Source organism: Oncorhynchus masou, chromosome 13, assembly GCF_036934945.1.
Source record: "Oncorhynchus masou masou isolate Uvic2021 chromosome 13, UVic_Omas_1.1, whole genome shotgun sequence".
Taxonomy (NCBI): domain Eukaryota; kingdom Metazoa; phylum Chordata; class Actinopteri; order Salmoniformes; family Salmonidae; genus Oncorhynchus; species Oncorhynchus masou.
Window position 1 is genome coordinate 22,061,790 of NC_088224.1, and position 17,277 is coordinate 22,079,066.

General features: G+C 45.3%; 1 protein-coding gene across 4 annotated transcripts in view; it reads right to left on the reverse strand.

Moving 5' to 3' along the window:
• LOC135551899 (rho family-interacting cell polarization regulator 2-like) overlaps nt 1-17,277 on the reverse strand; it is an 87,275-nt gene that overhangs the window by 37,925 nt on the left and 32,073 nt on the right. For 3 of the 4 annotated variants that reach the window (XM_064983176.1, XM_064983179.1, XM_064983178.1), the window contains exons 2-6: nt 9,335-9,455; nt 6,683-6,838; nt 6,331-6,421; nt 5,667-5,690; nt 5,316-5,369 (exon numbers count right to left, since the gene is read on the reverse strand). In XM_064983176.1, the coding sequence (XP_064839248.1) occupies nt 5,316-5,369; nt 5,667-5,690; nt 6,331-6,421; nt 6,683-6,838; nt 9,335-9,455 (446 nt within the window). The remainder of the gene's footprint in view (nt 1-5,315; nt 5,370-5,666; nt 5,691-6,330; nt 6,422-6,682; nt 6,839-9,334; nt 9,456-17,277) is intronic. The other variant, XM_064983177.1, reaches the window with a different exon arrangement.

Consider the following 17,277-nt stretch of genomic DNA (forward strand, 5'->3'; position numbering starts at 1 on the left):
AACCTGCCTAAATAACTAAAGACCCGTAGCACTCACGTCCGTAGCCATGAAGTGCTTTGAAATTTTGGTAATGGCTCACAACACCATTATCCCAGAAACCCAATACCCACTCCAATTTGCATACCGCCCAAACAGATCCACAGATGATGCAATCTCTATTGCACTCCACACTGCCCTTTCCCACCTGGACAAAAGGGACACATGTGAGAATGCTATTCATTGACTACAGCTCAGCGTTCAACACAATAGTACCCTCAAAGCTCATCACTAAGCTAAGGATCCTGGGACTAAACACCTCCCTCTGCAACTGGATCCTGGACTTCCAGACGGGCCGCCCCCAGGTAGTGTGGGTAGGTAGCAACACATCTGCTACACTGATCCTCAACACTGGAGCTCCCCAGGGGTGCGTGCTCAGTCCCCTCTGTACTCACTGTTCACCCACGGCTGTATGGCCAGGCATGACTCCCAACACCATCATTAAGTTTGCAGTGGTAGTTTGCATTGGTTAAGTTTGCAGGCTGATCACCGACATCGATGAGACAGCCTACAAGGAGGAAGTCAGAGACCTGGCCGGGAGGTGCCAGAATAACAACCTTTCTCTCAACGTAACCAAGACTACGGTGATTATTGTGGACTACAGGAAAAGGAGGACCGAGCACACCCCCATTCTCATCGACGGGGCTGTAGTGGAGCAGGTTGAGAGCTTCAAGTTCCTCAGTGTCCACATCAACAACAAACTAGAATGGTCCAAACAAACCAAGACAGTCGTGAAGAGGGCACGACAAAGCCTATTCCCCCTCAGGAAACTAAAAATATGTGGCATGGGTCCTGAGATCCTCAAAAGGTTCTACAGCTGCAACATTGAGAGCATCCTGACTGGTTGCATCACTGCCTGGTACGGCAATTGTTCGGCCTCTGACCGCAAGGAACTACAGAGGGTAGTGCATACGGCCCAGTACATCACTGGGGCTAAGCTGCCTGCCATCCAGGACCTCTACACCAGGCGGTGTCAGAGGAAGGCCCTAAAAATTGTCAAAGACCCCAGCCACCCCAGTCATAGACTGTTCTCTCTTACCACCGCATGGCAAGCGGTACCGGAGTGCCAAGTCTAGCACAAAAAGGCTTCTAAACAGTTTTTACCCCCAGGCCATAAGACTCCTGAACAGGTAATCAAATGGCTACCCGGACTATTTGTATTGTGTGCCTCCTCCCTCCCCCAACCCCTATTTTTACGCTGCTGCTACTCTCTGTTTATCATATATGCATAGTCAATTTAACTATACATTCATGTACATACTACCTCAATTGGGCCGACCAACCAGTGCGCCTGCACATTGGCTAACCAGGCTATCTGCATTGTGTCCCACCCACCACCCGCCAACCCCTCTTTAACGCTACTGCTACTCTCTGTTCATCATACAGTGCCTTGCGAAATTATTCGGCCCCCTTGAACTTTGCGACCTTTTGCCACATTTCAGGCTTCAAACATAAAGATATAAAACTGTATTTTTTTGTGAAGAATCAACAACAAGTGGGACATAATCATGAAGTGGAACGACATTTATTGGATATTTCAAACTTTTTTAACAAATCAAAAACTGAAAAATTGGGCATGCAAAATTATTCAGCCCCCTTAAGTTAATACTTTGTAGCGCCACCTTTTGCTGCGATTACAGCTGTAAGTCGCTTGGGGTATGTCTCTATCAGTTTTGCACATCGAGAGACTGAAATTCTTTCCCATTCCTCCTTGCAAAAGCTCGAGCTCAGTGAGGTTGGATGGAGAGCATTTGTGAACAGCAGTTTTCAGTTCTTTCCACAGATTCTCGATTGGATTCAGGTCTGGACTTTGACTTGGCCATTCTAACACCTGGATATGTTTATTTTTGAACCATTCCATTGTAGATTTTGCTTTATGTTTTGGATCATTGTCTTGTTGGAAGACAAATCTCCGTCACAGTCTCAGGTCTTTTGCAGACTCCATCAGGTTTTCTTCCAGAATGGTCCTGTATTTGGCTCCATCCATCTTCCCATCAATTTTAACCATCTTCCCTGTCCCTGCTGAAGAAAAGCAGGCCCAAACCATGATGCTGCCACCACCATGTTTGACAGTGGGTATGGTGTGGTCAGGGTGATGAGCTGTGTTGCTTTTACGCCAAACATAACATTTTGCATTGTTGCCAAAAAGTTCAATTTTGGTTTCATCTGACCAGAGCACCTTCTTCCACATGTTTGGTGTGTCTCCCAGGTGGCTTGTGGCAAACTTTAAATTACACTTTTTATGGATATCTTTAAGAAATGGCTTTCTTCTTGCCACTCTTCCATAAAGGCCAGATTTGTGCAATATACGACTGGTTGTTGTCCTATGGACAGAGTCTCCCACCTCAGCTGTAGATCTCTGCAGTTCATCCAGAGTGATCATGGGCCTCTTGGCTGCATCTCTGATCAGTCTTCTCCTTGTATGAGCTGAAAGTTTAGAGGGACGGCCAGGTCTTGGTTAGATTTGCAGTGGTCTGATACTCCTTCCATTTCAATATTATCGCTTGCACAGTGCTCCTTGGGATGTTTAAAGCTTGGCAAATCTTTTTGTATCCAAATCCGGCTTTAAACTTCTTCACAACAGTATCTCGGACCTGCCTGGTGTGTTCCTTGTTCTTCATGATGCTCTCTGCGCTTTTAACGGACCTCTGAGACTATCACAGTGCAGGTGCATTTATACGGAGACTTGATTACACACAGGTTGATTGTATTCATCATCATTAGTCATTTAGGTCAACATTCGATCATTCAGAGATCCTCACTGAACTTCTGGAGAGAGTTTGCTGCACTGAAAGTAAAGGGGCTGAATAATTTTGCACGCCCAATTTTTCAGTTTTTGATTTGTTAAAAAAGTTTGAAATATCTAATAAATGTCGTTCCACTTCATGATTGTGTCCCACTTGTTGTTGATTCTTCACAAAAAATACAGTTTTATATCTTTATGTTTGAAGCCTGAAATGTGGCAAAAGGTCGCAAAGTTCAAGGGGGCCGAATACTTTCGCAAGGCACTGTATATGCATAGTCACTTTAACCATATCTACATGTACATACTACCTCAATCAGCCTGACTAACCGGTGTCTGTATGTAGCCTCGCTACTTTTATAGCCTCACTACTGTATATAGCCTGACTTTTTACTGTTGTTTTATTTCTTTACCTACCTGTTGTTCACCTAATACCTTTTTTGCACTATTGTTTAGAGCATGGAAGTAAGCATTTCACTGTAAGGTCTACTACACCTGTTGTATTCCACGAGCCGGGTTGTGACAAAAACTCACACTCATTCTTATGTTTAATAAGTGTGGCAGGCTACAATGATGGCAAAAAACAACATTTGAGAGCGCGCTGACCCTGGTGCTAGAGGGGGTACGCAGCTGGAGATTGAATGTTTGAAGGGGTACGGGACTATAAAAAGTTTGGGAACCATTGCTCCAGAGGATTGCTTCGACCTAGATTCAACACCCACCGCCTCGGATGCTAACAATGCTAAGTAGGTGCCAACACTAACAATGCTAGCTGTGAGGAATAACAAATCAAGTGGGAAACGGTAGCGCTCAGTGCTAACAATGCTAGGTGTAACAACGCTAGCTGTGAGGGATAACAAAACAGAGCAGGTAATGATAGAGCACAACACTAATGCATCACACAGGCAGCACACATCTGTTGAAAGGCCAAAGGAACATTTCATCAACTTAAGTAATGAAAGAATAAAACTGTAGTTTTATACACAAAGTTCAAAAACTTGTTGGCGCATGTGTAGTGAATATGTTCAAATGTTTTATGTCACAATGATTGGCTCTTCAGAAGCCTCAAATCCAACATCTCCATGTTTCTATGGTTATCTTCGGCACAGGTGCTGGTTTTGGTTTGTGTGTTGTTATTGACTAGTATTCATTCTGCTATATTCCACTGCAGCTTTGACACATACACAGCAGGGCTACCGGAGAGGAACCTTAGAGGAGACATGGCAGGGATGCCACCCAATCTGTCAACAACAGGGACATGGCAGGGTAGAATGCCACCCAATCTGGCAACCGCAGAAGGGAGTATAGCCAGGGGGACTTTGAGGTGTCAAGTCGATTAATATTAACAGGACGTGTGTGTGTGTGTTCAGCAAATACATTTGAGACGTCTGAGAGGTCAAGGGGTCAAGCCAAAGTCCCACAACACAGACAATCTGACTCAGAGTGTATTGAGAGATAAAAAAGAGGCACAAGATGGAGGGAATGTTGGAACATAACTAACGAAATTACAATTAACAAAATGTAAGCATAATCCAGTATAAACTAATGTATTGAATTTATTACACAAGCCCAACGGCAAAGTCATGTCTTAACTCAATAATCCATGCTTTCTGGGAATGCTCTAAAGTCCAAAAGCTACGGGCAGAGTTAGTAAGTTGGTGTCAGAAGTATTACAGTGTCAATTTACTTTTATTCCGTCTGTCTGCCTATTTCAAGACATGGCATATGGGGGTGCAGTGAGATACCCGATGGGCTGGATGATCATTTTATCGTCAATCAACTTGAAAGAATATGGGGGTCCTGTGTGGCTCATTCGGTAGAGCATGGCGCTTGCAACGCCAAGCGTCGTGGGTTCGATTCCCGCTGGGACCACCCATATGCGTATGTAAAAGTAGTGGCCCCAGCCGACTTGTAAGTCGCTTTGGACAAAAGCGTCTGCTAAATGGGATATATTATTATTATTATTATTATATTATTATATACTTAAAAATGGTCAAATCAACCAATCCTCCATTGTTAACACAATGGAAAGGTCAAAGCTTTATTATGTAAATGTCTAAGCAATGGACAGAATCAAAATGGTGCCGTTTTAGGTCACGTGGCGGAGAGTGATGCGGGCGCTGGAGACAGGGGAGGTGAGCAGGTGGGTCGGGACAGGGGTGATGCTGTGGATGTTTGTATGCTTCTGTGTAGAGAAAAGTGTATGGCTCAGCTATGATTGAAGGATCCATAGCAACACTCAAAAACTGCTGTTGCTAGTGCGTGGGAAGGCTGGTTGAGGTGTTACGTTGTTAACGACACCAGTGTGTGTTGGCGTGTGGGGGTGGCACAAGGGGCAAAGAGAGACGAGGAGAAGGAGGGGAGAGGGAGAGAGCAGAGATTAAACCCTCTCTAAAGCACTTCATGTTCTCTTCATTTTTGCTCCAGGTTTTCAGAAGCACAGACCCAGTTTGAAGCCCCACAGATTGGGCTACAGCAGAATCTATCCAAAGCAATACAGTAACACAATATGCTCTGCTATTATGTAAATACCTACCTTGCTCATATGAAACTCCAACCGCCTCATATACCTCTCGATGGTTTTGATTTGCTGCAGACAGAAATAGAACAAGCTAGAGTTACATTGTGCTGTTGACAAGAGAAGATAGTGTCAGTAAAATCATGCATCCACGCCTTTAAGCTGTGACAGCAGTTAAAACAGAGGCTAACATGTTAGATGATCAAACATGTCACACTTTCAGCCGAGAGCAGACTCATTTATGGTAATCTAATCCCCCTCTCTCTTTTCCTGGCAGAAACATGATTCACACACACAGACACACATCAAAGATCCATCCTCACTCAGGCAGACTGGTTAGGCCTGGTACCTTCCACACAACTCACTCACCTTGTCAAGATCGTACAGGACTCCCTGGGGGAAAACACACACAGTAGATAGTGTTACTACTGCACAGCATATGGAGTAGCAGCTCACAACTATGCCATTAATGCAAAGCAGACTGCAGTTGTCTGACAACAAAAGGAATATGAATTATTTGAAAAACGCTTCCTCCCATTGAGAGAAGCTGTCTTTGGTTAGAGGAGCAGCAGTGTGTTTGCTGTCTGACTAGCGTCGTAGCTACTAGCTACAGAACTAGATGAGAGGGAGCTTAATCGCTCATTAGCACATGTGAGATGTCATGGGGAAGAAATAACATCATTAACAAATTGATTATCAGGCCAATTAGAATGAGGAGCCGTGTAGCTAGCTACATTAGCAGTGTTACTCAACCCAGTCCACTGGGACCATCAGCCGTTTCACATATTTGATCTAACTCCAACACTGTAGCACACTTGATTCAAATAGTCAAGGGCTTGATGATTAGTAGACTAGTTAAATCAGGTGTGCTAGTGTTGGGATAGAGCCAATAAGTGAAATGACAGGTTGGTCCCTGAGAACTGGGTTGAGAAGCACTACACTACAACAAGGGTATAGGGTGTAGGGTCTCTGTGTTGATTTAGGACTGAGCCTACACTACAGTCAGTGGTAGTGGTGATGATGATGAGCTCACATCCTGTCTCACCAGTCTGGAGTTCCTCTTCATGTCCTTCATCAGAGAGGTGAGTTTATCAAGCTCAGTCTGGTATACCTCCAGATACTCACTGAGGGAGAGAGAGGACGGGGAGAGAGAGGGAGGAAGAGAGGGAAGGTGGGATGGAGAAAGATGGGGAAAGGGAGAAAATGGAAGGAGAGGGGTGGAAGGAGGGGGAGAGGGAGGAAGAAGAGAGGAGTGGAGAGAGGGGAAGAAGAAAGTTGTAGAGAGGGATGGAGGGGGGAGAGAAAGGTCACAGCTTACAATAAAGCTCTCACATATCACCAGGTTCTCATATGGGCCGTGTGTGTGTGTGCATGTCTGTACTCACTCCAGGCCTTGTTTGAGGGCCCCGTACACCTCCTCCACCCTCTTGGGCTGGGGCTCTCTGGAGCCGCTGCTGGCCTTGTGCCCTGACAGATGGGGCTTCTTGGGCTTGGATGTGGGCTTCTTCTGCACCGCAGAGTTCCCCATGAACGAGTTACACCTGGACACACACAATTTCAAGGTTTTCTTCGGGTCCTCAACAGAAATGGTTACAAAGGTGGTCTTTCTGAGGTCAAGACAGCAATTATGACTCCTCAGTCCACAATACATAAGAGTTATGTACTGTAGTTTCTTCTTCATTTAACAGCTCAGAACACACACACCTCACACACCAGAGACAATTTCATCACCTAGTGACAGTCCCCAAGGTAAACCCGCCCCAGTATAGTAGGCGGAAGGATATGAACTGTACTGGGGTCAGGGGCTAGTTCAAGGAAACCCACCCCAGTATAGTAGGAGGAGGGATATGAGCTGTACTGGGGTCAAGTATAGGGAGGAGGGATATGAACTGTACTAGTTAGTAGGAGGAGGGATATGAGCAAGGGGTCAAGGGCTAGTTCAAAGGGCTAGTTCCAATCCACCCCAGTATAGTAGGAGGAGGGATATGGCAACTATAATAGGCGGAGGGATATGAGCTGTACTGGGGTCAAGGGCTAGTTCAAGGCAATCCACCCCAGTATAGTAGGAGGAGGGATATGAACTGTACTGGGGTCAGGGGCTAGTTCAAGGCAACCCCGGCCCAGTATAATAGGCGGAGGGATATGAGCTGTACTGGGGTCAAGGGCTAGTTCAAGGCAATCCACCCCAGTATAGTAGGAGGAGGGATATGAACTGTACTGGGGTCAAGGGCTAGTTCAAGGCAACCCCGGCCCAGTATAATAGGCGGAGGGATATGAGGCTAGTTCAAGGCAATCCACCCCAGTATAGTAGGAGGAGGGATATGAACTGTACTGGGGTCAGGGCTAGTTCAAGGCAACCCCCCCAGTATAATAGGCGGAGGGATATGAGCTGTACTGGAGGTCAAGGGCTAGGAGTATAGTAGGAGGAGGGATATGAACTGTACTGGGGTCAAGGGCTAGTTCAAGGCAACCCCAGTATAATAGGCGGAGGGATATGAGCTGTACTGGGGTCAAGGGCTAGTTCAAGGCAATCCACCCCAGTATAATAGGCGGAGGGATATGAGCTGTACTGGGGTCAGGGGCTAGTTCAAGGCAACCCCGGCCCAGTATAATAGGCGGAGGGATATGAGCTGTACTGGGGTCAAGGGCTAGTGGGGTCAAGGCAACCCACCCCAGTATAGTAGGAGGAGGGATATGAGGTACTGGGGTCAAGGGCTAGTTCAAACCCACCCCAGTATAATAGGCGGAGGATATGGGGGGTCATATGAACTGTACTGGGGTCAAGCTGTACTGGGCACATTAGTTCAAGGAAACCCACCCCAGTATAATAGTAGGGATATGAGCTGTACTGGGGTCAAGGGTTCATATAATAGAATATGAGCTGTACTGGGGTCAAGGGCTAGTTCAAGGAAACCCACCCCAGTATAGTAGGAGGAGGGATATGAACTGTACTGGGGTCAAGGGCTAGTTCAAGGCAACCCACTCCAGTATAGTAGGCGGAGGGATATGAACTGTACTGGGGTCAGGGGCGAGCCGAAGCAGTCCCAGTGCTGGAGTGCACTAACTGCTCTGATGGTGATGTGTGACATGCACATTAGAAATGCTCTTTACAATATTTCCAACCCTAGAGTGATGGAAAGCGGTCTTCTGGTTTTAATTAACTAGTGTATATAGTGTAGATATTATAGACTCGCATCACTACACTGACAAATATCCACTTCCTTGTATAGAGCAGAATTATGGGGACACAGTGACAGCAGATTTCACTTCTTGCTCGACAAGTCAGAACATGCCACGTACTGCTACCTGCCTACAACTCAGAGCTGCCACAAATCTAGGCCAGCGTGCAGAATGAGTTGCCATGGTGTCACGCTAGCTAGCTTTATGCTACGTTCAGCCTAGCAGCAGTGCTTTAATAGGCAGACATATAGGCACATTATCAGAAGGAGATAACCACACATGACAGTCGTCTGTCAGTCGCTTAACGCTCATTCAACTGATTAATGTATAGCAATTACTACATTCCCAGTCAGAGGAGGGTAAGTCAGTTAAGAACAAATTCTTATTTTAATGACGACCTAGGAACAGTAGGTTAACTGCCTTTTTCAGGGGCAGAACAACAGATTTGTACCTTGTCAGCTCGGGGATTTGAACTTGCAACCTTTCGGTTACTAGTCCAACGCTCTAACCACTAGGCTACGCTACTTTACTGAAGAACACTGAGGTCTCAGAGTTCGGTCTATCCACAGGGGGTACTTGAGAAGACTCTTGAGACCATAGGCTTACTGGTAAAATGCACATGAGAGGGTACTTCGGGGATACTCCGGGCAGAGCAAAATTCTGTTGGTGGTACAGTAAGCAAAAAAGGTAAGGAAACACTGCTTTAGAGTAGGATGAAGTTGTGCTTAGGCAATGATCTACAGTCAGTCTTGCATTTATCCCACTAACAGCTAGGGCTGGAATTGGGTATGGCATATTAATCCTAGATCTGTGCCGAGAAAGCCTTCAGGCTAACTTCCACCTCTCTATTCCCTTACCGCGAGCGTCTTTCCTGTAGCGTGCTGAAGCCGGCGAAGGACTGGCTCCGGATGATCCCATTGGGTCCCCCGGGGGAGTGGGTTCCAGCCGCCATGATCTCTGGGACGCGGGACGACACTCCTGGAGAGGGGCAGGGAGGAAAAGAGAGCGAGATTGAGTTATATAAGCTACAGTAGTGAGCTACAGTAGTGAGCTACAGGAAACTATAGCAGATAGATATACATGAGCAACACGGGTAAACTGGGATGACAGTGATGGGATGAGAGACAGAAGACTTGTCGATACCGGCTCTGAATGTTGTTAGTCTGCATCTAAGCTTGAAGTCATCATCTATTTACTACACTGTAGATGGTAAATCACTCAAACCTGTGTAGTGTGTTGAGAAAATTGGAAAGGGAAAGGTGGATACCTAGTCAGTTGTGCAACTGAATGCATTCAACTGAAATGTGTCTTCCGTATTTAACCCAGCCCCTCTGAATCAGAGAGGTGCTGGGGGGGGCTGCCTTAATCGACATCAGTATTGTACTATAATATGTCCTTGATCGGTAAGAAGTCTATTTTCATTGTGCTCCCGACTCCTCCAAGAGTGGCTACTTACACCGAGTATACCAAACATTAAGAACAGTTTCCTAATATTGAGTAGCTTTCACCTGGATTCACCTGGTCAGTCTGTCATTGAAAGAGCAGGTGTTCTTAATGTTTTGTACACTGTATTTTCAGTGTCGTTCTTCCTTGCTCGCACATTTCTAATCATCATTGATGGAACATTGTAGGAACCAGGGATAGGCTGGGATTCTACTAGACAATACTGCTGATGTACTCTTGATTCCTTAAAAATATATCTAGGCTATTTCTATATTTAGCCAACCTGAGCTGTCAGAGACTTGTAACAGTCGAGAAGACCATTTGATAGAGACATTAAAATGAGCTTCCTAGAAACAGAAACACAGGAGAGAAGAGTGGACGCACATAGCACACAGACAATTAGTGATGGGGAGAAAAATGGATACTTTACATATCATGATATTATTGTCCTACATAGTATAGGCTACCAGCTAAAATCATATAATGAGATATGAGAATAATGTCAAGTGATTTTTACAGTAAAAGGTTGTAAACCTAACCGTCACTAGGGTAGGCTTTCCCTGGGTGAGTTGCGGCACCTCGCCACTCGTGACTCCCTCCAGTCAATGGAAGCGTATAGGGGAGCCTTCAACCTGCAGGCCCCAGACACATGACACCGTGCCTGGTTCTCAGCACAGAGAGACGTGACAGTGACAAAGCCCAGGGCCGAGGGATAGGACCACACAAAGGCCCTGCACCATGCCGTGCACGGGCCCGGGGAAAGACTAGATGTTGTTTTGCTGTGGAGGGACAATAGGACAGGTCTGATATGGCCTCAGCTATTTATAGAGCCCACTTCAACACCACTCACTCACTGTGAAGCTGGGTCCTATTAAAAAAGAATGCTGATCTAGGATCAGGTCCCCCTTGTCTATATAATCCTATTCATTATGATCAAAAAGGAAAAACGTATCCTAGATCAGCATTCCTACACTGAGACACTTTGTGAATACAGGCACTGATGTGCATCAGACTAGAACACTGGCACACAGGTCAATTAGGTCTATCTGCAAAGAGGCTGGGTATGAGCACTCAAATACTCAAAGAAACTATTGTGATCTTATCTGGTTGGTATCGATGGCACTTTTTTTTCGATAATTTGATGTCTTACAAGAACCCAAACTGTTTGACTAACCCACTGTAGACAACCCAAGGAGAAGATGTTGAAACAAGGTACAAATGAGGGTCTAAAGTGAGAATCGATAGGAGCTGGAGCTGGAGATTATGGAGTGAATCTTTACATTTCCCTTTAGTCCTCCATTTCCACAAAACAGTGGAAAATGGCAAAAAACACATCACATCATTTGCTGGCTTGATGGTAAATAGCGTGCCCTTCACTGTGGCTCACTCTGCTTTCTGAAAGAGAGACAACGGCTGAGAGAGAGGCTGGGAGAATTGACAAAACCTTCATCATGTTTAGAGTTCTGACTGAGCTTTTCGAAAGCCTTGTAGAAGTCAGGCTTTTGAACACACTTGAAAAGTCTAGAAATTCCTGCTGAGATTGGCGGAGACTCAGGCCGGAACAAAAATGAAAAGATTGGTTTCAGCTTCAATTTGTTGGATCTTCTCAACATTGGAATCACTTCCTTTGATACCACTTCCATCCAACTCCACATCTTGCCAAATGGCAAAGTCAAGAATGAGACAACAGAGCCTCCGGCCAACTCAAGAGGTGGGAATATACAGCGTGGTAAGCATGTTAGGGTACTCTAGGGACTGCCAACATTGAGAACTGTCAGAAGTATCTTATCGAGCCAAACACTTCTATAACTCGGTCATAACATCCTGAATACATTAACTAATCTATTCTACAGAGGCTCTATTTTCTATTTTCCATCTACAGGTTTAAAACTAATATGGAGAGAGAAACTAGAGATAAATACACCACCACCCACTGACTAAATCCACTAGCATGTTTTCAGTTGAGTTTTAACATCAACCTGGAGAGAGAATCTGGAATGAACGGTATGCCAGTCATCCATCCACATTCATGTCAAGGCACGTCTTTCACATCCAGTAAACATCACTACTCACTACTTGCCTCAAAAACAAACTACAGTCGTGGCCAAAAGTTTTGAGAATGACACAAATATTAATTTTCACAGTCTGCTGCCTCAGTGTCTTTAGATATTTTTTGTCAGATGTTACGATAGAATACTGAAGTATAATTACAAGCATTTCATAAGTATCAAAGGCTTTTATTGACAATTACATGAAGTTGATGCAAAGAGTCAATATTTATTGACAATTACAATTATTTTTTATTGACAATTACATGAAGTTGATGCAAAGAGTCAGAATTTTGCCTAAGAACACAGCCATGAATAAAGAATGGTACCAACACCTCCTTCGAGAGCAACTTCTCCCAACCACCCAGGAACAGTTTGGTGACAAACAATGCCTTTTCCAGCATGATGGAGCACCTTGCCATAAGGCAAAAGTGATAACTAAGTGGCCCTGGGAACAAAACATCGATATTTTGGGTACATGGCCAGGAAACCCCCCCAGACCTTAATCCCATTGAGAACGTGTGGTCAATCCTCAAGATGCAGGTGGACAAACAAAACCCCACAAATTCTGACAAACTCCAAGCATTGATTATGGAAGAATGGGCTGCCATCAGTCAGGATGTGGCGCAGAAGTGAATTGACAGCATGCCAGGGTGGATTGCAGAGGTCTTGAAAAAGGAGGGTCAACACTGCAAATATTGACTCTTTGCATCAACTTCATGTAATTGTCAATAAAATCCTTTGACAATCCTTTGACACTTATGAAATGCTTGTAATTATACTTCAGTATTCCATAGTAACATCTGACAAAAATATCTAAAGACACTGAAGCAGCAAACTTTGTGGAAATTAATATTTGTGTCATTCTCAAAACTTTTGGCCACGGCTGTACACAACAAACTATGAGTTTCAGGTCAGGCGTAATGTAGACTAATCAAAAAACATCCCCTCACAGCAGGAAGATAAAAATCCATTAGCTCAACCAGTGAGTCAACCCCCTCTCTCTCACACAGCCCAATGTCACCCCTCTGTCCGGTCTTCCCTCCAATAGAGAGCCTTTCATACAAACAACACAGCGCTTCCTGAATCCTGATGCATTCTGGGACAGAGGCAGGGTGTCCCGGTTCAATGAGGCTGCCAGTCAGTCAGTCAGGCTATTGAAGGCTTCGCAGTCACGCAACCCTGCATTCTCCATGAGGAGGGGGGCGTCAATGGGGTACAGGGGGGACGTCAAGAGGGGACAGGGGCCTCTCAGGCCGCACAAGCCTGATCAGTATGCTAACCAGCAGCCTGGCATAAATCCCAAGAGGACCATGCAACGGGAGGGGGTGCAGCAATAGGCTGATGAAATGAGTCAAGGAGGGCAGCACTGAGGGGCGTGAGCGAGGAGAGGGAAGAGGGAATGGAGGTTGCTGGGGAAATTGGTAATTATCTTCCAGCAAGGTCTGTGTTTGATTCATCAACCCTCCAGATCGAGGTGTGTGTGTGTGTGTGTGTGTGTGTGTGTGTGTGTGTGTGTGTGTGTGTGTGTGTGTGTGTGTGTGTGTGTGTGTGTGTGTGTGTGTGTGTGTGTGTGTGTGTGTGTGTGTGTGTGTGTGTGTGTGTGTGTTAGGAGACCTGAGCATAGAGGGTTAGGGGTGAGGGTGCTGGAACAGGGTGAGAGATCCTCCAGCAGGACCAGGAGGGCCCAGGGCTGAGAACCACAGGCCAGGGTAATCGTCCAACAGCACCCGTGGGCCCAGGGTTGAGAACTACAGGCCAGGGTAATCGTCCAACAGCACCCGTGGCCCCAGGGCTGAGAACCACAGGCCAGGGTAATCGTCCAACAGCACCCGTGGGCCCAGGGCTGAGAACCACAGGCCAGGGTAATCGTCCAACAGCACCCGTGGGCCCAGGGCTGGCATCCTGAGAACCAGACACATCCCACGCACAAACAACACTCCCCCTCCCTCCAAACTCAGTCACCCATTCTGACTAAAACAAAATCAAAACATTGTTCTCACCATTACCCCCTCTGAAGCACTAACAGACAAAAACAGACTCACTCGTTCACACAGTCCTCTTTCGTTTTAAGTCTAAACACAGCTCTCTCCTGAACAAATTAGTCCTCTTCACTCGGCCTCGCACAAAACACACACACAGTCATTAAAGCAGCCCCTCTTCCTCCCTTTGTCTCCCTTCCACAACCCATTAGGTAGGACTACAATCCTCCTGACTGCCAACGAGGCCAATCAGGGACACTGAAGCTCTGTTTTGACCCTAAGTAATGTCCATTACCAGGCTCTCCCCAGCCAGTAAGCAAGCCACTATGACCTCACTATGACCGCATTAGCTCACAGTGGATGTGAACCACATACAGACGGGTGGTGACCAAAGTCTCTCCCATGGAACAGCCCTGTAGGAAATGGCTAGTCAGGACGTTTCAGGGATTATAATATGGACGGAAAAAAGTGTTTTAATTCGCTGGCGTCCTGTGTCCTATTGACAGGTTGACCAAAAAATGGGTCCAAACTCCCATCCTATCCAATGTCCTAAAAAAATGATTTATTTGCCTCTCGTACGCAAATATTTGGAAGGACACAAACATGCACACAATCACCTCTTCAGCATACACCACTTGGCAGTCTCCAAATAAAACCTTTGAGAAATGGAACCATGTACATCCAGTACCTGAACGTTTCAGAAGTGTTCTATTAATAGCTGGCTGCTATCTTTATCACCACAACATCAGAAAGTATCAGACACAGGGAGAGACAGAGGATGGGAGAGCATCCAAGGCTCTCACAGTGAAAAGGCACAATGGCGGTTTACTTTACCGCAGCTCAGCGAGGTAAAGCATTTTAGGTTTAGAGTAACAATTAGGGTTAGGGTAAGGGGTTGGTGGTTAGGTTTAGGGTTACAGATTAAGGCTATGGTAAGGGTAAGGTTTAGGGAAAATAGGATTTTAAATGGAAATTAGTTTTAGGTCCCCATGAGGATAGACAAACATAATGTGTGTGTACTGCTAGGTGCTGAAGAGACAATTATGTATTTCCTTTAGGATGCATTAGAGCGCCTAATACAGTTTCTAAGTGGTGGAGGAAGGGAGGGAGGGAAGAAAGCCCTGTGAAATTTCAATAACATGCTGAGCTGTTACAAATGAAACACTGCTTTTAAATGGGTCCATAAAAAAGGTTAGTGTCATTACTTTCAGCTTACTTCCCATTTTAGTGTATTGACCGTCTGAAACCTTCTAGCTACAATTATGAGCATGAAAGAAAGTTTACTGTCTGTATTTGTGTTCAGATAATGATGACTACTTTCAGACTAACATTTTATTAGCCTTTACTTTTTCCCCAGAGGGCCAACACAGTACCAGTGTTTAAAAGCATAACGCCCAAATAAGTTCATGTTATTCCACCAAAAGTACATTTCCTACAGCATATGTAGGCTCAAAGACCTTTATGGCAGGGCATACAGCATATGTAGGCTCAAAGACCTTTATGGCAGGGCATACAGCATATGTAGGCTCAAAGACCTTTATGGCAGGGCATACAGCATATGTAGGCTCAAAGACCTTTATGGCAGGGCATACAGCATATGTAGGCTCAAAGACCTTTATGGCAGGGCATACAGCATATGTAGGCTCAAAGACCTTTATGGCAGGGCATACAGCATATGTTGGCTCAAAGACCTTTATGGCAGGGCATACAGCATATGTAGGCTCAAAGACCTTTATGGCAGGGCATACAGCATATGTAGGCTCAAAGACCTTTATGGCAGGGCATACAGCATATGTAGGCTCAAAGACCTTTATGGCAGGGCATACAGGCTGAAGTAGTAAATAATGTGACAGACCGACTATAACACAACTGACAGGAATCTACCAGAGACAATAAAAACAGAGACAATATGGGTCAGCTGTCATAGTTCAATCCCTCAACTGCCCCAGCGAAACAACAAACTGTCATTTTCAACATGAGTAATTAGGAAAAATCCAACCCCCTACCCCAATACTCACGATCACACACAAACACATACAAAACAAGGAAACAGAGAGTGACTGTGGTGATTCAGCACACACCATGTCATGTGGCATACACACCGTGTCATGTGGCATACACACCGTGTCATGTGACATACACACCGTGTCATGTGACATACACACCGTGTCATGTGACATACACACCGTGTCATGTGTCATACACACCGTGTCATGTGTCATACACACCGTGTCATGTGTCATACACACCATGTCATGTACACACCATGTCATACACACACCATGTCATGTCATGTGTGTCATACACACCATGTCATGTGTGGCATACACACACAAACACATACAAAACAAGGAAACAGAGAGTGACTGTGGTGATTCATGTGTCATACACACCATGTCATGTGTCATACACACCATGTCATGTGGCATACACCGTGTCATGTGTCACACCGTGTCATGTGTCATACACACCGTGTCATGTGTCATACACACCGTGTCATGTGTCATACACACCGTGTCATGTGTCATACACACCGTGTCATGTGTCATACACACCATGTCATGTGTCATACACACCATGTCATGTGTCATACACACCATGTCATGTGTCATACACACCATGTCATGTGTCATACACACCATGTCATGTGTCATACACACCATGTCATGTGGCATACACACCATGTCATGTGGCATACACACCATGTCATGGGTCATACACACCATGTCATGTGTCATACACACCATGTCATGTGGCATACACACACAAACACATACAAAACAAGGAAACAGAGAGTGACTGTGGTGATTCAGCACACACCATGTCATGTGACATACACACCATGTTATGTGACAGTAGTGACCCAAGCAAATCACGAGAAAACAAAAATGAATAATTTACCAAAAAACAGCGCAAACGGAAATGTTATTTGTCCCTAAACAGAGAGCACACAGTGGCAGAAAACCTGCCCACTGTGAATGACCCAAAACCCAAAATTAAGGAAAGCTTTTGACTATGTACAGACTCTGTGAATATAGCCTTGCTATTGAGAGAGCTCACCGTAGGCAGACCTGGCTCTCAAGTGAAGACAGGCTATGTGCACAAAATTAGGTGGAAACTAATGAAACTGAGCTGCACTTCCTAACCTCCTGCCAAATGTTTGACCATATTAGAGACATATTTTCCTCAGATTACACAGACCCAAAAAGAATTTGAAAACTAATCCAATTTTGATCAACTTCCACATGTATTAGGTGAAATACCACAGTGTGCCATTACAGCAGCAATGTTTGTGACCTGTTGCCACATAAAAAGGGCAACCAGTGA